At 37.0% G+C, this 21,845-nt stretch overlaps 2 protein-coding genes across 8 annotated transcripts in view; one reads left to right on the top strand and one right to left on the bottom strand.

Annotated features, from left to right (window-relative positions):
• Positions 1-13,127: 13,127 nt before the first annotated feature.
• LOC145632201 (protein EMSY-LIKE 3-like) lies at positions 13,128-19,792 on the top strand. 6 transcript variants are annotated; one of them, XM_081684516.1, is made up of 10 exons: positions 13,128-13,414; positions 14,189-14,388; positions 14,472-14,581; positions 15,028-15,196; positions 15,325-15,465; positions 15,546-15,614; positions 17,567-17,767; positions 17,861-17,929; positions 18,015-18,075; positions 19,429-19,792. In XM_081684516.1, exons 1-10 carry the CDS (start codon positions 13,381-13,383, stop codon positions 19,446-19,448), a joined length of 1,074 nt encoding a protein of 357 aa, XP_081540642.1. In that variant the 5' UTR covers positions 13,128-13,380; the 3' UTR covers positions 19,449-19,792. The 6 variants fall into 6 exon arrangements, with proteins under 6 accessions (XP_081540642.1, XP_081540639.1, XP_081540640.1 ...); XM_081684514.1 differs by having other exon boundaries at positions 13,129-13,414; positions 18,015-18,078; XM_081684515.1 differs by having other exon boundaries at positions 13,129-13,414; positions 18,015-18,078; positions 19,399-19,792.
• LOC145632200 (uncharacterized) overlaps positions 19,682-21,845 on the bottom strand; it is a 3,374-nt gene continuing 1,210 nt past the window's right edge. Inside the window, exon 3 of one of the 2 annotated variants that reach the window (XM_081684511.1) lies at positions 19,682-20,965. In XM_081684511.1, coding sequence (XP_081540637.1) covers positions 19,964-20,965 — 1,002 coding nt within the window. In that variant the 3' untranslated portion in view covers positions 19,682-19,963. The remainder of the gene's footprint in view (positions 20,966-21,845) is intronic. The other variant, XM_081684512.1, reaches the window with a different exon arrangement.

Raw genomic sequence — 21,845 nt, 5'->3', positions numbered from 1 at the left:
GACTTTTTATTGTTTATTAGCCACATTACAAGCCTATTTTGCCCCATTGGTTACTAGTCCCAAGCTTGGCTTGGGGGAGCTATTAGTGAGTGAGGTGAGGGAGTTTGTAGTGTGCTATTTATTTGCACAATTTGGGTGGGATTTTGAGAAGTAGTTTTGTTGATTGTTCATGTTTATTTTTGATGAGTTTGAGAGTTATATTTTCTTGAAAAATTAAAGCATGATATTATGAAAAAAAGAGAAGTTCAAAGAAAAAAAAAATGTGGAAAAAATATGCGAACTTCAAAAGAAAAAAAATGTTCAAATGTTCTAGTTGGAGGTTTGTAAAGAATAATTTTGATACCTCAATGGAAAAATTTCAAGTTTGGAAAATAAAGTTTGTTTATTCACTCTATTTCTTCATTATTATATCTTATGAGTGAAATTGTAAGAGTTGGGTTTATTTATTATGATTGGAGTATATTTGGTTGATTGAAGAGTTGGTTATGTAGGAGATGTATGGTCATCATTTATTTTGATCATGGGCTTTATTAGGATTTGCTCCCTTAAGCATAGCTTTACTCTCACTTGTTCCCAAATGATTCCTACCCTTTACCTTAGCCTTACATTACAAGCTTTAAAGACCTTCCGACCTTTGTGCATAGAATTGTATGAATGTGAAAGTGTTGCTTATCAATGCAAGTTATGATTTGGCATATTTCGAGTCGACTAGTAGGATTGAGCGTTCATTGTTTTTATACACACGAGAGTGTGAGTTGGGAGGGCATTGTTCACATTAAAGGGGTGGTTGGAGAGCGATCGAGTACATCTTTTACTCGCCACATAAATGAGAGTCGAGTGTGTGAGCACTAGTCTTGAATTCTATATGCTCTTGTGGTTTGCTCTGTTTGACAATTGTTAGGGAAGAAAGGTAATTGGATGGATTTGATTGGTTGACTCTGAAGCGTGTTTATTTGATTTACCCTGGATCGTTTGTGCTTGATTTTTTTTACCTTTAGGGGTGAAGCATATTTATTGATTCATTGATGAGATCTTTGCTTAGGGACAAGCAAAGGTTTGGCTTGGGGGAGTTTGATGTATTCATTTTATATAGTATTTTACCCCCGTCCCTTGGTCATAATTAGTAGTGTTTTTGGCTCTTTAGAGCCACTTTTATTACTAATTGGTGTTTTCTAGTGTTTTCGTAGATTTGGTTGACTTTTGCAGGGATTTATGCTTTTGGAGTATTTTCCCGAGATATTTTGGAGCAATCACGAGCACTGGAGAAGCACGGCCAGATTTTATAGCCCAGGGCCGGTTGGAGCCATCGAACCGGTGATTAAGGGCTCGGTAGAGGTGATACCGGGGCATTTGGACCGAGTATTCAAGACCCAAAGAGGAAACCCAGATTGGCCCGAAGAATTGGAGCCCAATCGAAGTCCAAATATTGGCCCAAATGATCCGCCCGGCCAAAAAGGCTGGCGCCCGGAGGCGCGCCCGACCGGGCGGGAGGAGCGCCCGGTGACGCGCCCGGCCGGGCGCGAGATTGTTGTTAGAGGTGAAAAAAAGGCGCGCCCGATCGGGCGGTGCCTCGCCCGATCGGGCGCGTGTTTATTTAGGAGACAATTAGAGTCGTTTTAATTTGTTTTAGTTTAGGATTTTTGTACGGAGTATAAATACTCCTCCGTAATACGATTTTAGGACGACTTCTTCTTCTCTTAATCCTTTCTCTTAGACTTTCTCTCTCTACTTAGTTTTCTCTCTCTAAACCTTTGTTATTATTTCTTTGATTAATTCCAGATTTATTTTGGTGACGATTTCTTTTCCCTTAATCTCAGTTATTTATTTTATTCCCTTGATCATGATTTATTTTATTGCTTTGCTTAGTTTATATTTAATAATGTGTGAGTAGTTTAATTTCTAGGGTTCATGGGGATCTAATAAATGATATGAAGGGGTAAATTATTGTTGTTGATTATTAATGCTAGATTAATTTCCTATTGATTGATTTAATGCTCTGTGACTAGATTAGGCCTATCTTTTATGCATGAGTTTGACAATATTGATTCAAGAATCGAGAGATGAGAATTAATGTTTAGGTCTAGTTTCAATAGGCAAGTTAATTTATAAATGGTTAAGTCAAGATTCGTGAGATGAGATTTAATACCGATAAATTAATTGTGTGATTGTAATAAGTAGCGAGAGCCCTTTACAATCTGATTAATTGATGCATTGATGATTGACTATTATTGATTGTTGGTATTGCATGATGATTTCTTATTGGATTGTTTTAATGTTTTACAATTGCGGCTTGTAAAAGTATAGCAATATTAAATTGATGAATCGAGCAGATGTTAATTTGATATTAAAGGCTATTTTCAATAAGAACTTAGATCTAGTAAATTGCGAGAGCCTGTTAGATCTATGTTGATTAATAAATTGCGAGAGCCTGTTAATCATGTTATTTATGCAATGTCAATGATTGATTACCCTATTTTACCCCGGAGTATTATTTATTGGTGAACCTATGCCCTAGATCCTTTTATATATTATTTTCTCCCTTTTCCTACTCTTTTTAGTTTAGTTTCATATTCAACTTTTAATATTGGTTACTTAAATAATTTAGATTATAATATTTAAATTAGGAGTAAAAAGACTTGTTTCCCTGTGGAGATCGACCCTACTTCCCTATCTACTTTAGTTAGTGAATTAGGTAATTATTTTTGATTAGGGGATACGACTTTACCTTGTCAAGTGACAAGCTAAACATACCTCATAGGATAGCCCAACACTTTCAACGGGAGGCCAACGCGGCCGAGAGTGGTAGGTCTAGGGCCCCTATTTATTTTGGCGGTTTAGTCACCCACATAGCGGTCAAGCACCTTAACTTTGTTCCTAACGACTTTAGGAAGGTAATAGGCCCAACTCATATGGACTTACCCTAGTTAGGTAGCCTCAACTAGATCAATGTCATAGGGGGTGAAACTTGGTGGGTAATCCAAAGGGAGTCGGGTAGAAGGGACAATGCCTTTACGTTGCCTAACCCCGTTTTGACTAAGTTTGAAAAGGGTCAACCTTCTTGCACCTTTGTTTTAGGTAACCAAGGTGAGGCTCAAGCGGCTCACCAAGAACCACCTTCACCACAACCTCAATTTCACCCTCAACCACCACCCCATCCCTACACTTATGACATCCCCACTTCTTCCACGAACTATAACATTGACCCAAACGCCCCTTATGACTTCTCGGCTTTTAGGAGCCAACTAGATAGGATTGAGATGGGGCAAGGGAGAGTGGAGAGTATGGTGCGAAACTTGGATACGAGAGTAGGGTCTCTAGATAGGAGGGTGGGGCATGTGGAGAGAAACCTTGGGAGGGGTTTATACCCCATGTATGATGACTACGCACGTCAGGGGGCTATTCCCCCCGACTCACTTGTTCCCGATTGGTTTCAATATCCTCAAGGAGGATATTCGGACCCAAGTGCCTTTGGTACCTATGTGGACTACTCTTCGGTCCACGGTTATGGGACTGATGCTCCTTTTGGTGGGCTTGGGGGGAATGTAGACCCTAACTATTTTGCAGGTGGTTCGGGTTATGGAGGTGGTGGTTCGAGCCATGGAGGAGGCAATTCGAGGATGGATGAGGATGATCAGAACTAGCTATGCTGGGCTAGTACCCGAGCCAATGAGGACATTGTTTGATTCTGGCTTGGGGGAGATTTTGGATTTGGTATCTTTCTTTTTCTCTTTTCTTTTATTTTTAGTGTGTTTTCTTAGTTTAGTTTTATTGCTTTCTAGGTTAGTTTTATTGCTTTCTTATATATGAAAAATACAAAAAAATTGAAAAATAAAAAATTCCAAAAATACGTTCTAATGAATTATAAATCATGCTTCCCTGTGCCCCATACTTGAGAAAATTTGTTTTGATTCTTGGTATATGATGATAGGCATTGTGGATTAGTTGATCATGATTTGATGTTTGATTGCCTTGAAACCTTAACATGAGTCAATTTTGCCAACTATTTGTGAATATAGTGCTTGACTAGTTGATTTGGTTAGGAATGTGTGATAGTTCCAGGTATATCAATGAATTTGAGTATTGATTTGCAACTATAAGTAGTGTTTGTATGACTCATTATTATGCACATTGTGGAGGACGAAGGCATTTGTTCTTTTAGGTGGCCTTCAGATGATTGTAGATACGTTTGTTCCCTTCTTGCTACCCATGTTGTTGCCTTGACTTTTTATTGTTTATTTAGCAACATTACAAGCCTATATGAGCCCCATTGGTTACTAGTCCCAAGCTTGGCTTGGGGGAGCTATTAGTTGGTGAGGCGAGGGAGTAGTGGTGTGCATATCATTTGCACAATGTGGGAATAAAAGAAGAGTGATTGTTCTTTGATATTATGATTGGAAAATATTGATGTTTTGTGTCACAAAGTTGAAAATTTCCAATATGAGGTAAAAAAAGAAAAAAGAAGAGCAAAGAAAAAAAAAAGTGTTTCATATGTTCAAATGTTCTATTTGAAGATTGCTCAAAAAAAAAAAAAAAAAAAAAAAAAAAAAAAAAAAAAAAAAAAAAAAATTCAAAAGAAAAAAAAGGTTCAAGTTTGAAAAAAAAAAAAAGAAAGAAAAGAAAAAAATAAGTAGTACAAAGTTTTTTTTAATTCACTCTATTTCCTATTATCATACCTTATGAGTGAAATTGTAAGAGTTGGGATTATTTATATTGTTTGGAGTATATTTGGTGGATGTTAGAGTTGGTTATGTTGGAGATGTTTGGTCATTATTTATTTTGATCGCGGATTTTATTAGGATTTGGCTCCCTTAAGCATAGCTTTTCTCTCACTTGTTCCCAAATGATTCTTACCTTTTACCCTAGCCTTACATTACAAGCTTTAAAGACCTTCCGACCTTTGTGTATAGAGTTGTATGAATGTGAAAGTGTTGTTTATCAATGCAAGTTATGATTTGACATATTTCGAGTCGACTAGTAGGTTGAGCGTGCATCTTTTTATACACACGAGAGTGTGAGTTGGGAGGGCATTGTTCACATAAAGGGGTTGGTTGGAGAGCGATCGAGTACATCTTTTACTCGCCACATAAATGAGAGTTGAGTGTGTGAGCACTAGTCTTGAATTCTATATGCTCTTGTGGTTTGCTCTATTTGACAATTGTTAGGGAGGAAGGGTAATTAGATGGATTTGATTGGTTGATTTTGAAGCATGTTTATTTGATTTACCCTGAATCGTTTGTGCTTGATTTTTACTTTTTGAGGTGAAGCATATTTATTTATTCATTGATGAGATCTTTGCTTAGAACAAGCAAAGGTTTGGCTTGGGGGAGTTTGATGTGTCTATTTTATATAGTGTTTTACCCCCGTCCCTTGGTCATAATTGGTAGTGTTTTTGGCTCTTTTGAGCCACTTTTATTATTAATTAGTGTTTTCTAGTGTTTTCATAGTTTTGGTTGAGTTTTGCAGGAAATTGCACTTTTGGAGCATTTTCCCGGGTTTTCATGTACAACTACGGAAATTAGAGGAGCACGACCATCTTTGAAGCCCAAGGCCAGTTAGAGTCATCAAGCCGGTGATTAAGGGCTCGGTAATCGGGATACCAAGGTATTTGGACCGAATGATCAAGACCGTAAGTGGATATTCGGATTGGGCTGAAGAAATAAGCCCAATCGAAGTTCCAAGCCTCGAGGTGAAGCAAGGGCCCGATCGGGCAAGCTTAGCTCGATCGGGCGTGGCGCGAGAGTGCGTTGGTGGTGACCAAAGGCGTGCCCGATCAGGTGAGCTGCTAGCTCGATCGGGCGCGGCTGTTTAGAAGAGTACGCAGAGAAAAAGGCGGGCCCGATCTGGCGGCTCTTTTTTAGGGTATCTGATTAGTTTTCAATTAGGATTTGTTTTAGGGAGGTTTAAGTACGATTTTTGTACGTAATTTTAATCACCTTCTCTTTTAGATTTTCTCTCTCTACTTAGCTTTTAGATTAGTTTTCTCTCTCTTATACTTTGTTCTTAACTTTATTCTTAATTCCATATTTCTTTGGTAACGATTTCTCTTCTCTTAATCTTAGTTATTTATTTTATTCCTTTGATCATGTCTTGTTTTATTGCTTTGATTAGTTTAGTTTTTATTATGTGTGAGTAGTTCTATTTCTAGGGTTTATGGGGATCCATAAATAATATGAAGGGGTAATTTATTGTGGTAGATTATCAATGCTAGATTAATTTCCTATTGATTGATTTAATGCTCTGTGACTAGATTTGCGCAGATCTTTTATGCATGAGTTTAACAATATTGATTCGAGATTCGACAGATGAGAATTAATGTTTAGGTCTAGTTTCAATAGGCAGGTTAATTTATAAAGGGTTAAGTCGAGATTCGAGAGATGAGATTTAATACTGGTAAATTAATTGTGTGATTGTAATACGTAGCGAAAGCCCTTTATGATCTGATTAATGTATACATTGATGATTGATTATTGTGTTTTACCCTGGAATATTATTTATTGGTGAGCCTATGCCCTAGATCCTTTTATTCATTGTTTTCTCCTTATTCTTAATCTTCGTAGTTTAGTTTCATATCCAAATTTACATATTGGTTACTTTATAATTTAGATTACTTTAATTAATTAGGAATAGAAAGACTCATTTCTCTGTGGATTCGACCCTACTTCCCTATCTACATTAGTTAGAGGATTTAGGAATTACTTTTGATTAGGGGATACGACTTTACCCTGTCAGTCGTTGCCGTGAATCCTTCGTCGGGAAAGCTGCGGTAGGGGATATGGGGTGGTGATTGGCAGGAGATATGGGATGGCGATTGGGCTGGGCGGGTGGCTGTTGGGGCGGGTTTTGGAGGCGGCAAAGGGAATATGTGGTTCTCGGTGGGGCTAGGGAGGAGGGGACGGGGCTGAGGAAGGGGAATATTTTTCGGTGGTCCGGGTTTTGGGAAGGGGTGGCTCTGTTCTTCTTTTATACTTGTTTTTTTATTTTATTTTTTGGTTTTTATTTTTTGGACCAATCTAAGTGTGACATGTGGAATTTTAATTATTTTTTAAAAAAAAAACCTTTTTAGCAGGTAACCAGTTTTTGGGATTGCAAGAAGAAAACGGAGGTGAAAGTTGGGATTATTGCAGAATAATCGGTAGTTGAGATTATTTAGAGTAAATTAGACAAAGTTTGGATTAATAAAGTTGATAGATAATTGCTCGTGATTCTAGTAATTTTTCTAAATTGTTTAATTTGAGCTTTCCTCAATATATTGTTGTTGGTGATGGAAAACGTATTCCAATTTTGGGATATGGCAATTCCACTACCCCCTTACCTAATCCACCCTTTCATCTCAAGCATGTCCTTTATGTCCCAAACATAATTAAGAATTTAATTTCTGTTAGAAAATTTGCTTGTGATAATTCTGTGTCTATTGAGTTTGACCCTCTCGGTTTTTCTGTGAAGGACCTTCTTTCGGGGACAATTCTAGCGAGGTGCAATAATTTGGGGGACTTATATCCATTCTCAACATCTTCCGCTACATATGGCAATAATCATCTTTCTCTAGTTGCAATCTCTCCTTCAACTTGGCATCATAGAGTTGGACACCCCGGCGATCCTGTTTTTTGATTTTCTAGGAAAAACAATTTAATCAATTGTAATAAGAGAAATAATTCTCATTTTTGCTATTCTTGTCCTTTAGGAAAACATGTACGGCTTCCTTTTAAGCCCTCTACTTATCACTTTTTCACCGTTTGACATTGTTCATGCGGATTTATGGACATCTCCTATTCTAGCAAATTGGGTCATAAATACTATCTTGTATTGCTTGATGATTTCTCTCATTTTCTTTGGGTGTTTCCTATGAAATACAAATCGCAAGTCTATGATATTTTTCTTAATTTTCGAGCATATGTTAAAACTCAATTCGAAAGAGATATCAAATCCTTTCAAAGTGACAATGGTCGCGAATTTGACAATTCTCCATTTCACAAATTTTGTGTGACTAATGGTATGGTCTTCCGGTTTTCTTGCCCAAACACTTCTTCCCAAAACGGCAAAGCCGAAAGAATTATTCGCACCATTAACAATATGTCTCGCACCATACTCTTCCATGCCTCTCTTCCTCCTTCTTTTTGGGTATATTCGATTAATATGGTTGCCTACATTCTCAACATTCTCCCTTCTACAACCATACATAATAAGACTCCAACCGAAATTCTATATCGTAGAGCTCCTACATATGATCATCTTCGTGTTTTTGGTTATCTTTGTTACCCAAACTTGAGTGTCGTTGCACCGCACAAACTTGCTCCTGGGTCCACACCATGTGTGTTTTTGGGGTTTCCTTCTAATCATCGGGGATATTTGTGTTTCGATTTGTCTACACACAAAATAATCATATCTAGGCATGTGACTTTCGTTGAGGACATTTTCCCTTTCTCCAACATTAAAACGCTTAAGGATATTGATTATGATTTTCTTGATCATTCTCCCACTACCATTAACCGGTTTAACCCCATGATTTACCCACCCCACGCCATTACAGGCCCAGTTCCCATAAATTGCCCACAACACACTCCCACTCCACAATCTCCAACTCCAAGCTCCACGCCAAAACAGAAGGATCCGCATGTGGGCTGCGGTACTTCAGGCCCAGCCACGACCTCCCTGCGGACCTCCCTGCCAGCCCGCCATCTTCTCCACATACTCCCTCTTCTTCTCCTAGTGTGATCCAATTCGGATCTCTTCCACACCCAAGCCCAATTCCTTAACCAAGGCATGACTCACAGTCCACTCACAGCATGCACACACGTGCCATGAGTGAGATTTTTAAACCGAACCCAAAGTATCAAGCACATCTTACGGTTCAAACTATCTCCCCCATTCCAAAAAGTCCGAAACTAGCCATGCTTGACCAAAATTGGAATGCCGCCATGAATGAGGAATTTAATGCTCTTACTAAACAGCATACTTAGGATCTTGTTCCACGACCAGAAGGGGTCAATATTATTCGTTATATGTGGTTATTTAAGCACAAATACAGGGAAAATGGTGACTTGGAGAGACATAAAGCAAGACTTGGTGTGAATGGCAAGTCTCAACAGGTTGGTGTGGATTGTAATGACTTTTAGTCCCGTGGTAAAACCGGCGACTATTAGTATTGTTTTGAGTATTGCTTTGGGTAGGGACTGGCCCATTCATCAGTTAGATGTCAAAAATGCGTTTTTTCATGGTGACCTCAAAGAGACCGTATTTATGCATCAACCTCCTAGATTTGTAAATCCCAATGCTCCCACTTATGTTTGTCGACTCCGCAAATCTCTTTATGGTCTTAAACAAGCCCCACGGGCTTGGTATCAACGGTTTGCTAATTATCTCTTGCAGATTGGTTTTGTTTGCAGCAAAAGTGATAATTCCCTCTTTATTTTGCGACATGGTGCTAATGTTGCATATCTCTTGCTATATGTTGATGACATTGTTCTTACAGCTTCCTCAGAACAACTCCAATGTGATATTATTGCTCTTCTTAAGTCCGAATTCTCCATGTCTGATCTGGGGAAGTTGAGTTATTTTTTGGGAATTTCTATAACCAGAACTAAGGACTCCATGGTCCTTTGTCAAAGTAAGTATGCAGAGGAAATTATTCACAGGGCAAAGATGGACAATTGCAAGCCGGTTGTCACTCCAGTCGACACTAAGTCGAAACTAAGTGCTCATGATGGTGAGCCAATGAAGGATCCCTCTCTTTACAGGAGCCTTGCAAGTGCACTTCAGTACCTCAATTTTACCAGACCTGACATTGCTTATGCTGTCCAGCAGATTTGTCTGTTCATGCATGCTCCTAGGGAACCTCATTTTAACGCTCTTAAGTGTATTATTAGATATATCAGAGGCACTTATGATCATGGCCTACATTTGTACCGTTCTACACCTACAAGACTTACTTCATACACATATGTTGATTGGGTCGGATGCCCGGACACTCGGCGCTCCAATTCAGGGTATTGTGTCTATTTGGGTGATAATTTGGTCTCATGGTCCGCAAAACGAAAAGCTACATTGTCCAAATCAAGTGCCGAAGCAGAATATAGAGGTGTCGCTAATGTTGTTTCTGAATTATGTTGGCTGCGGAATCTACTTCTTGAGTTACATTGCCCCCATTCGACGGGCATCCTTGGTTTATTGTGATAATATCTCCGTCGTTTACTTATCTTCTAATCCGGTACAACACCAACATACCAAACCCATTGAGATGGATATTCATTTTGTTCGCAATAAGGTCGCTCTTGGTGAGATCAAGGTCTTACATGTTCCATCTTCATACTAGTATGCGGATATTTTCACGAAGGGATTACCTCGCCAACTATTTCTTGATTTCATAGACAGTCTCAGCATTCGACCTTCTCCCGCTTCGACTGCAGGGGTGTGATAGTGTAGGGAATAATTTCAAGCATTAACCCCCCTAGCTTGAACCCCACTGTGATCATACATTAAAGTACGGTGGCGTCCAAAAAGGAAGAAGATAGAGCAAAAGAGTCGCCAACAAGTTTTAGGAACTTGTAAACCGTTCACAGGGTGAAGGTTACACCCCTTAACGATCCAAGAGATCGTCAGCTCCATAAGATCTTGAACCAAAATAGGGTTCGGGGATGAAGGTACAAATCCAACCTAAAAGAGATTGAACCTGCCCTAATAATAGGCTTCTACTTTATTCTGATCGTATTCATGTGCGCTTTTTTATTAACATGCAATCAATAGGATTAACCCTAAACCTGTTTAATCTATGTTGGTTGAATATAATGCACAAATAAATCTATCATTGGCGATCACTTGAATTATAATCATATTAACCCTAAACAAGATTATTAATTGTCTTATTAAGCGTGATTACAAGTACAAATTCCCTTTAAACATGCATAAAAGGCGTGATCAAGCAATAACAAAAAATAATAATCAAGCAACATAATAAATCATAAATAAAATTATAATCATAAAGAATAATCACAATAATGATCAAAACAATAATCATCATAATAACAATCCTATTAATCATAATAATAATCATGTTAAAGCATAGCAAGATCCTAGGCATGATACTAACAAGATTAATAACAAACCCTAGCATGTCACTAAGCAATAAAAATCAAATCTCTAACCCTAACATGATACTAACAATCATAAATATTAGGAAGAACATAGGAAGCATCATACTATTAATCATAATAATCATATTTGGTATTAAAATTTACCCTAGACATGATAATTTATTGTTGTCACCCTAAACATCAAATTAAGAAAAACATACTAACATGATACTAGGAATCATAATAACAATCTAAGCATGATAATATCAATTAAACAATTAAAGCACTTACTTGGATGCCTCGTACCTCTTTATAATAACAAAATACACACGTTAGTAACTTCAAGGAAAATAATAAACAATCAAAACAATTAAATTAAATAATTGAAATAGAGATTTGGGACCAAACCCTCAGAAATTAAACCTTTCACGTCTAGGGCGAAGGCAACTTCGAATATGGCTAGGTGTTTCTAAATCTAATGAATGCGGAATTTTGTATGTAAAAAGCTAGTTTAGAAAAGAAAGAGAGTAATCAAGAAAATCTTGACGAGAGTTGGTGAATTAAAGAATAAGAATTGTAGGTGAAAACTGATTGTAATTGGTGAAAATAGAGAGAATCGGTTATCGAAAACGGAGTTTTTAATACGTTATTTATAGAGAAAATCAGCCAAAAAGATAAAATATCAAAACAGAGTCTGGCGCTGATAAAACTGGATTGGCGCCAACGCTGGCTATTGGCGCCAGGCGCCAGGCGCTAATGTCTGGCGTTAGGCGCTAATCCTGTTTTTGACGCGTTTTCTTAAAATCAGATAAAAATTGCCGTACAGGAGGATAAAATCGTATTTCCCTCAAAAATGCTCTTTGATTTTAATTAAAACTTTGAAAAGTCAACAAAAGTCAATTTATCAACGCTAATTGAATTAGGAATGAAAAGAACCTTCTAGAAGAATCTAGAAGACTAAAACCATTCCTAATTGCATTAGGAATGATAAATCTATATTAGGCCCTCCTCTAGATCATTGGGCCGCATATAAGGCTCAAACCGGGCCCAGTTCAGTAAATTGCCCATAACTTCCTCAATATTCATCAGAATTGGGCTTATAATATATCGTTGGAAAGGTCTTGTCAAGCCCCATCCAACTACACTACTATTGGACCCATATCATGGACCAACCAAACTGGATTGGCTGTTTTCTTAAAATAAGTTTTCAAAAACAGAGAGAAGAGAAAAGAAATTAAAACTATCTGCAACACTAAACTTTTCACACTTTCACTTCATTCGATTATGATTCGACGTGAAAAGTACTCATCACTGGATTTGGTTTTGGGGAGACACAAATGGGTGTCTACAGATAGATAATAGGTTTATATTATCTTATGAATATTCTGTAAAATATATCTTGTGTAATTTAGGTTATCTCATGATTAGGTTGTAAATCCTATATATATTAAATTAATGAGAAAGCCTCCTCCAAGGAGAAATACACTATTCTACAAAAGTGTATTTTTCATTCTTTTAAATTGAATTTGATCATTTGTTCACTATCCTACATTCCCACACGCATTTCTTGTACTCATTTATCTATGTCATATAACTCTGTCTCAAATCCAGCAATCCAAACCAACCTTCTTCCATATCAACTATCGACTCACACCAATATTGGTAAAAATGTTTGATTAAAAAAAATTGAAAAATAAATAGCTAAGAAAACTTTAAAATCACATATTTTTAAAAATTAGCTAAAATTAAATTTAATAAAAATATAATTCTTAACCTGTTGGATTAGCGATTCCTAACACATTACTCAACTTGAAATGACTCGTGATTCGGAGTAACTCGACCCAACCAACTTGATTGAAAGGTCTTAAAATCATGTAATTGTGTGTGAAAATGTATGTATAGGACTATAGCCTTTACCTAGAAGGCTACAAGTCCACAACCAAACTATATCATGACATTTTGGGCCATCAAAGTATAATTATCCTTGAATTTTGGGCCCAATAATAAGAAACCCCGTAACTCAAAACTTTATAAAATCATCGATTAAACCCAAAAAACTTCCTAATCCTCTTATACTCTCTCTCCTCTCTATATAAACCACACTTCTTTGAACTCAATAATTACTTCTTCCTGAAATTCCAATACATAAAAAAGTATAACATAAAAAGTTAATTTTTTTTTTAGTTTCTATTGCGCCGAATTTTCTTCTTCTTCAAAAGCGTCAGTTTTTTCCCCCAATTTTGATTTCTAGGGTTTATAGGGGTTTTGAATTATTGATTTGAAGTGAAGATTGAAGAATTTGGTCATTCTGTCTATGGATTACGAGCCTTGTCCTTCTGATATCAGTGGTATGTTTGTGTATTTTGTTTTTTTTTTTTTTTTTTTTTAAGAAAATACATTGTTGTATTGTGATGTAATTTTGAATAATTCAATTTCTGCTCGAATTTTAGGGTTTAGGGTTTTTGTTTTTCATGAATTGATGATTTTATTGTTGCTGTGTGTTAAATTATGTTGAAATTTATACAGTTTCAAACTTTGTTGCTTTGATTGTACATCTAATTATCAGGGTTGTGTTTGCTACAATTGAATTGATTGATATTTTTGGAATTGCTTATTATTTGCCCCCTTTTTCTGGTGATTCTCTATTAGTTGTTTACGAACTTCAGTAAAATAATCTGAGCGATTGCGATAATTGTTCAATGATTTAGTAATTACAGTAGGTAGGCGGGAAATTTGATTTTGAAGCTAAGCTTTGTTTAGTGGGAGTACAAAATTCTGGTGACATTAACTGCTTCTGCTTCATGTTGTCGAAATTGTTGCCCAAATTGATTGATTTTATATCTTCGTTACGTTATAGCGGGATGCCAGACATATGCGTGAGATTTTGATTTGGGAATTGGATGTATAGTGGGAAGTGTTATTTTACTCCAGTGGAAAAGCGAATTATGCCCAGTATTTATAAATAAAAATTGTTATGTTTGGGAGGTTGCCTTTGATTTACAAGTTTTGTTTGATGCATCAGCTTTATTTATCTCTGTATTCATACGCGCTTAAAAATAACTGTAAAGGACACACAGTTATTAAAAAAAATAATCACGTTTTCTGATTGAAGAATACCGTAGATACTGATGAGGATCTTCCTCCACATCAATATAGAGTTCAGAGAGCACCCCACATCGTAGAAAACGGAAATTCAATGCTAGGTTCAGGACCTTATCGCAGAGTGCAGGGAGATATGGAGCACCAAATCCATCACCTTGAAAAGGAAGCCTATTGTGGAGTTCTTCGAGCCTTCAAAGCACAATCTGATGCAATTTCTTGGGTAATTTATTTTATTTGACGTCAATGGGGTGTCAGATGCCCATGTTGTCAGATTCTGAATCACTTTTAAAACCTCTTTTTCAGGAAAAAGAAAGTTTGATAACGGAACTCCGGAAAGAGTTGAGAGTTTCAGATGATGAACACAGAGATCTTCTCGTGAGGGTCAATAATGATGATATCATTCGCAGAATAAGGTTTGGGTTTTTTACGTTTTGTTTTATACCTGTATGTTATTGCTTTATTGCTGAGATATGTTTAAGACTAGATTTATTCAGTTACTTCTTAACCTGTGAATCTGTAGGGTATAATGCTTCTATTTAGAATCTAACTCCAAATTAAACTTTTCTGGCTTGGAATAATAGTTGCTAATGGGTTATGGCTCTCCATCTTGTGTCTTGTCAAAAGATGCTAAACATTGCATGAAATAATACTCCTAAGTTAAAAATTTTGCTTTTCAATTGACAAGCATAGTTTTCTAGCTGATATGTAAGCAGATTGCAACAAAAATCCTAGCTTTCTTTTCTTAGGAAGACTTTCCCCCTTTTTTTTGGCGCCCTCTTGTATCTCTTGTATGTTGAAGATATTAAATGCTTCTGTTTCTTTGTTGTGATGCAATATGTTGTTTTTACTGTTTATTAAGGGAATGGAGACAGGCTGGAGGGCATCAGACTCTGAGTACATCGCATCCTATAAATGATGTATCCAGCCCAACTCCTGTTTCCCGCAAGAAGCAGCGAACAACACAATCTGTTCCCATAGCACAACCTCCAGCTGGATCTGTTGGACCGCGAGGCAGAAAATCCAAACAGGTTTGTAGATCTTGCTTGTTTAAGTATCTCATCTGATATTTGTTGGCAAACTTCCATTTCTGTTGTTTCTTAACCTGTTTGATATATCTGAGGTCATATCTGGTGTATTCTCATTTACGTCCATACAGTTCCCATACAGTAATTCTGCTGCACATGAAACCTCTATGCCTGGAGAAGGTGAAGAGTTGGTGGGAATGAAAGTGTTGACCAGGTGGCCAGATGACAACCATTTTTATGAGGCCATGATTACTCGATACAATGCATCTGATGTATGTCATGTCATTTCAAATAGGATTTCAGTTTTCTCAAAATAAAGAACCATTCTAATAATTCTATGGATAATTATCAGGGCCGACATGAGTTAGTGTATGGTACTCAAACACAAGATGAATCTTTTGAGTGGGTTAATCTCAAGGAGGTGAGTGTTAATAGTACATATAAGTGTTTATTTAATTTAACAGGATATCCAGTGCAAATATATTCTGCATTTGATTGTGGTGTGCTACTAGGTTTCTGCAATGACATCAATGAGTTATTTTTAGAGGACATGAGCAAGACATGTTGCCTTAATGCCTTGTGTGAATATAGGTTCATAGTCATGTGACATTTGTCTCCTGATTGCTGGTTTTTTTTCTACCATAATAGAGGTTGTCGAAAGTTCTCCCCTCCAATAAGGAAGTAGGACCCCATGACATGATGAGCTTTTAGCTTTAGGGCAGAGGTGCTTGTAAGTTGTGACGTTCATTGCCTCTTACCCTCATCTCATGCTTTAACTTCTGCTACTTATGTATTAATGACTAGAGTGCTGGATTCTGTAACTCCTGGTATTGATTAGTAATGCTGAATCATGGTTTGAAAATACATTTTTGGTCGCGATTGCGGGAATGGTCACTGTGTTGCGAGAGCGGAAATGGTGCATTGACCGCGTACTGTGTTGCCATTTATCTTGATGCGAATTTGATTTCAATGTCTTTTAAGGACTTATTATTAAACTCTATGCTATTAGAGTAGTTACATTAGGCTATTAGAGGCTTAGAATCATTAATGAGGAGGAATGAGGAATATTTTACTATATCTTGAAAAGTAATTTTTGAATGTAACACCTGGGGCAATTCAGGGTTGTAACATTTGGTTCGGACGAGATTGCAGGTTTTGAAACATCCATTAATGAACTGGCCGATTTTGGTTTGGTCAGCTGAAAATCCTTTATCATACCGCCTACTTGAAACGATTCAGATTTATTTTAGCAGCATGAGCAGAATGCTGGTGTAAGCTCACCTGCTACTGACTATATTGTAATCCTGATCATAAAGCTCCTATCTGAATTGGTGTATTTGAACAAACGAGTTTTGTTTATTCAGAATTTCAAGAACATAGCTAGATGTATTGTGCTCATGGTCTCTAGCCCTTGGTGATTGGTCAATTATATGGCTTTGTTTTTGCAACTTTCTGAGCCGAACGGGTGTGTAGTAGGAATTAGATAAAGGTTGGAGTGTGATGGAATTTTTAAATCTAGGAAAGTCCATGATTACCATTGTTGGATCACCTTTGTCCAGTCAATCAAACCCATTTATAGTTTATAACTGACAATATTTGGAGAATGGCCATGTAAAATAGGAACTGCTGACTATAATGAAGGCAGAGTAGATTACATTGAACTTTTAAGTACTAAGAAGTTTTTTTTTTTTTTTTTTTTTTTTTGAGGAAAAAATACTAGGAAGTTTTTGAGTACGCACCTGTAAGCTAACTACTGATGGGTATATTGAACTTCATAATGCTTGGATTGTGTATAATGCTGATCACCAGTTTTTGCTTGTTGGGTTAGTAGCTTTAATTACCTGACTGAAGATGGTGGCTTTAGCTGTTTGCTGGAATTACCTGATAAGAATATAGTGGTTTAATTGCCTCAGGCCTCCTCCAACCCCCACCCCCCCTCTCCTCCAAGTTGTAGCTGGGCTGGGTGTGGGTAACCTGTGCATTTATAGCAGTATAAGAACTTAATATCAAGAATAATCACGTACTGAGGATGCAAGATGTGATGATATTGTTGAAACTAGAGAGACTTCAATAGTGGTCAATGAACTATTTTGCTTTCATGCTTATGGGTGTATATCTGATTTTCAAACAATATTAATTTAAAGTTCATGTAACTGACTGTGCCAATGGTAGGAATCATACTAATATTTTTTTTGTATAATTTGTCTAACTGATGCATATTAATCAAAACAAGTCACATTTATTGAAGTCATATGTTCGTTTGTTATTGATGAGAGGGAAATGCCTTATGTTGTCAACTGCCTCTTTCTTTGCCTTCTGCTTATTTTGTACTTTTTTTATTAGTATTAAACTTGTCTATTCAAATTTTAATAGATACCTTTTGAGGATATCCAATGGGTGAATAAAGATCCTGGACTATCTCATAGAGGGGGCCCTGGAGAAAAGAGATCGATGAACAACACTGGTGCAGTTCCAGGTGCTGGAAGAAAGCAGAATAGGAGTGAGATTCAGAATGGCACTGGAAATATGACAGATGACATTGAGATTCTCCATACTGATACATTGATTAAGGAGGTATTGAACAATATCTAACGGACTTTATTTGTAGGCACTATTTGATGCTTATGTTGCAAGTCTGTTTATGTGCTATTCTTTTTTTCATACCAGGTTGAAAAGGTAGTTGCTGCAAGTAATCCTGACCGCCTTGAAATTGAGAAGGCAAAGAAAATGCTGAAGGTATATTCCTCTTTGCTTGTGCAAGTATTCTAGTGTAAAATGCAACTGCCAGATGCTGATAAGCAGTTAAATGTACACTTTGCAGGAACACGAGCAAGCACTTGTCAATGCAATCTCAAGGCTTACATATGTATCAGATGGTGACAGTGGTAATAGACTCATATATATTATGTGATGAAAAGTCTGTATAAAATCAATAACCAGGACATAACTTGAAGTACTGATTAAGCAACACCCCTTCCCCCCCTCCCTCCCAACTCCTCTCCTAATCTCTTCTGAAAATTGAAACAAAATGAACATAGAGGAACAACTTGCATGCCAGTATATTCATTCAATTAGCAATAGTTAAAAGCATTAGAACTTCCAACCCTCACTTCCTCCCAAAATAAATGAAAAGAGGGTGGCAGTCCATCCTCCTGTGGTGGATATCATCTTTTTTCCGGTGTGGAGGATGAGCAACTGTTGCACGGTCAGGGTGGTCATGCAATGTTAAGCTTAGCCAACACGCCAAATCATCAGTTTTCTTGTGAGTTATCCAGTGTGATGTTATTGGAGTACAAATGTGGAGGTTGTTTGAACTATCAGTTTCTTGCAAGTTCTGGATTCCACTACCAAAATGTTATTGATGTTTTAAAAAATGTTTTCAACAGATTGAGATTTCGAGCTGTATTTCCTCCCACAAAGAAGGTTCATTTTTTAGGGTTAAATTACTTAAATTAATGAGAATCTGATAGCAAGTGGAATTGTGATTGGGGCTTAACTGATGCAACTTTCATGTTTTCATCATGTTTTACCTTATTTTTTTGGAAATTATCAGTCCATATGGTTAACAACATAAAAATTAACAGTGGAAATACTTTTCAAAGTATAAAAAAGTGTTCATTTATGTGAAATTAAAGACATTCTATTACTTTTTTGTCAAATTATGATGTTCTAAACTCTTCTTTTCACCTGGGTTCCCTTCATATCTGCTTTTGGACGGACCCAGTAGCAGAGCACCTAGGGCAAAAATTATTTTTGTGCGTGTGTGTGTGAAGGAAGAGGGAGGATATCTTTGGAGGTGTTTTTTCTTTGTAAAGGAGAAGCCCCCCCTTCAAAACCAAAAAATAAACTGTGAAAAGCTCAAATTTGGGTTTGATCTAATGAACTCATGGTTTCGAGGGTCATCCTTGAGGGCCTTACCCTCATGGGTTACCCTCTCCACCGAATCACCTTTCATCTAGAGGCGTAAGCTGGGTAACTATGCAAAATGGGAAGAAGGGTTTTTACACTTTTGTAGTTCATGTCATTTGGTGTGGAATGTGGATGTGTTAGGGTAAATACGATGGGTGAATAGTTAAAACTTAAGTCAATGTAATTTTGTTTCATCTCTCTGCTATATGCAATTTCTTTTGGCTTCATTTCTTTGTTTTAGGGAAATTCTCGTCATCATTTTTAGGTTGATTTGTGTGTCCGTGATTGTTAAACAGAACTGACTGATATGCATTGACTTCAACCAGATGGAGATCAACAATACTAGCGTAGCAAATCAGATACTTGAGTGCATCTGGAGTTGGCAATTAGCAAAAGCCTACATATTAGCAGTTGCTTAAGGTAGAATGCAAGTTGCGCACACAATCAAGCTTTATCTGTGAATCAGAGGCACGTTCCACAATTGACTTGCTGCTGGTCCTTGTGATTGTTTTAGAACAGATGAACTGGGAAATTCTTTTTTTTACTGAGCAAGTAGTGATCAGTAATTGTACAAGTAGGTTCCATGTGAAAATAAATAATATTTTGATTTGTATTTATAGATAGTAGGTAGTTTTGCAGGATTAACAATGTAATTTTTGTTGATTTCTAGATTATGCATTTTAAGAACAATGAGAGTGCAATTATACACCTGTTAGATGCATGTACCCTCTGTCAAATACAACAAAATAATAGGTGAATTATACACCAAGCCTATGTGCCATAATAATCTACTTGCCTAAACATTACAAAATCAAATCGAAAAGATCCCAATTCCCACCCTAACTATACACATATTCCCCCTTACTTTCTCTGGCGTTTCTTTGAATGTGAATCTGCATCTACACTGCCACCATCTCGGCCTCTCTTACCCATAGCTGCGATTGCTGCTGCCCTCTTAGGTGGTCGACTGCTGCTCCTATTTCCTCTACTTTCTCTCTCCTCCTTTCCCGTCTTTTCCTTACTAAGTTTACTACCTGAGCCATTCTGTGGACCCTCGTCTTTCCTCCTGTCACTCTTAACACTACTACTACTGCCGCCATTACCAGTCTTCCTTTTATCTGAATTCTTCAATGACTGCAAAAATAAAGTTTTACCTGAGGCTGATCCTGAAACCTGCTTTATCTTATTTGAGGAATTTCCAGGACTTGGCTTCTTTTTATCGGCCTTAGCCTCGGAACTTTCTGTCTTGCTCGATATAGGAGTGTTTGGGTTCGGATTGCTGTTATTCTTGCTTGATGAGCTTCTTGACCCAAAACTCTGATCTCTGGTTCGCTTCTTAGTCACAGTATTGAATGACGTTGATGATGCTTTCTCCCTTTGCTGCTTCACCATCTCCCCAATAGGAGCTTTTTCATCAGGTGGTGTAGCTGGTGCTGGGCCTGCTGGCTCCCTTTTCTCACTTACGCCTCTTGATGATTTTCCTGCTATGGAACTTCGTTTTCTACAAGCAATCACCAGACCATTTACAGTTAAATTAGGCTGCTTTAGATCAGCTTGATTGGCCTCAGGTTTTGTTGGCTTTGGTATGGGTGCTGGTTGGACAGGTTTGGAAGGGCGAGACTTGTGATCGTGTGGAGATGATAATTGCGATTGGAATTGTTTGTTGAGTAGTTGTCGAAGCTCGAGTGCTGCTTTGTGTTCTGAAGATCTTTTTGTGAAGAAGACAATGGCATTGTTGATGAGGAGCATTAGGTCACGGTAGAATTTGGTTTGACAATCTGAATACTGGCCTTCTTCCAGTCTTCTCTGGATTGTTTCCAGATCAATGTGCTGCTTTATTAGGTTTGTATATTTGGGAGTTTCCTGCAATTACAATGAACACTTTCATTCTTGATGATAAATGTACAGCACAGGACACAGATATTTAAGCAAAAATTGATTTGCAGGGGTCACTTAAATCCAAATATCCAATAGCAAACTAAATATCAAACTAATTTCATTTTTAGTTGATTTGTACACCAATGGTTAGCTACTCCTGTTCTCTTCCATTACTTCAATTCAGTTCCTAATTTCCTTCTCTCATAAACAATTCAATTTAGGTCGGCTCCGCTCAGTAAATCAGAATAGGCCCTTGGATATGTAATTTTATTTAATTAAATATTTTTGAGCAAAATCAAAATTCCTTCTTTTGCCCAACACTTCTTGTAATTTTATTTATTAATTTTTTTCAATTTAAAATGTTCTCCACTTGATAAATTTGGAAGAAAAAAACAAAATATCTTGTAACCATTCACTAGGAAAAAAGCATCCCAATCAAGGATAACGACTCTGAGCTATCTCCTCACTCACCCTCCATTTAGAGATTGCTATAAAGGACATAAAATACACGAAAATCAATCTTAAATCTAATTTGAGAGGACACAAACTCACAATAATTAATACTGTACAAAGTAGCCAATAAAGCACTCACGTCAACTTTTTTTAAAGATAAACTTTTGATACTCGTTTCTAAGTGTTAGTTGTAGACTTGAAACTTTTGTTTCTTATAATCCCTTATGACATGTATTCTGGTAGCCTGGTCAATAATTAAAAATGTTATGCCAAACAGGTACCGATATGGAGTATTCCCTATTTCGTTTTGTAATAATCGTAATATTTTGACTTGGCAATAAATATACTAACTCGATATTTAAAATAAATCAATATACTTAGCACCATACTTTAAACATAACATGATAATTAA

This window comes from Chenopodium album, chromosome 5 (assembly GCF_948465745.1).
Source record: "Chenopodium album chromosome 5, dcCheAlbu1.1, whole genome shotgun sequence".
Lineage (NCBI taxonomy): Eukaryota > Viridiplantae > Streptophyta > Magnoliopsida > Caryophyllales > Amaranthaceae > Chenopodium > Chenopodium album.
Note: the sequence above shows the minus strand (reverse complement) of the source record. Positions and strands in the feature narration are given on the sequence as shown.

What these genes read in the sequence shown, in the direction of transcription:
- LOC145632201 (XM_081684513.1), top strand. Translation starts at nt 13,381, where the DNA reads ATGGATTACGAGCCTTGTCCTTCTGATATCAGTG. An exon ending in TTGTCCTTCTGATATCAGTG is followed by an intron (nt 13,415 to 14,188) that starts GTATGTTTGTGT and finishes AGAATACCGTAG; the next exon opens with ATACTGATGAGGATCTTCCT. An exon ending in GATATCATTCGCAGAATAAG is followed by an intron (nt 14,582 to 15,027) that starts GTTTGGGTTTTT and finishes CTGTTTATTAAG; the next exon opens with GGAATGGAGACAGGCTGGAG.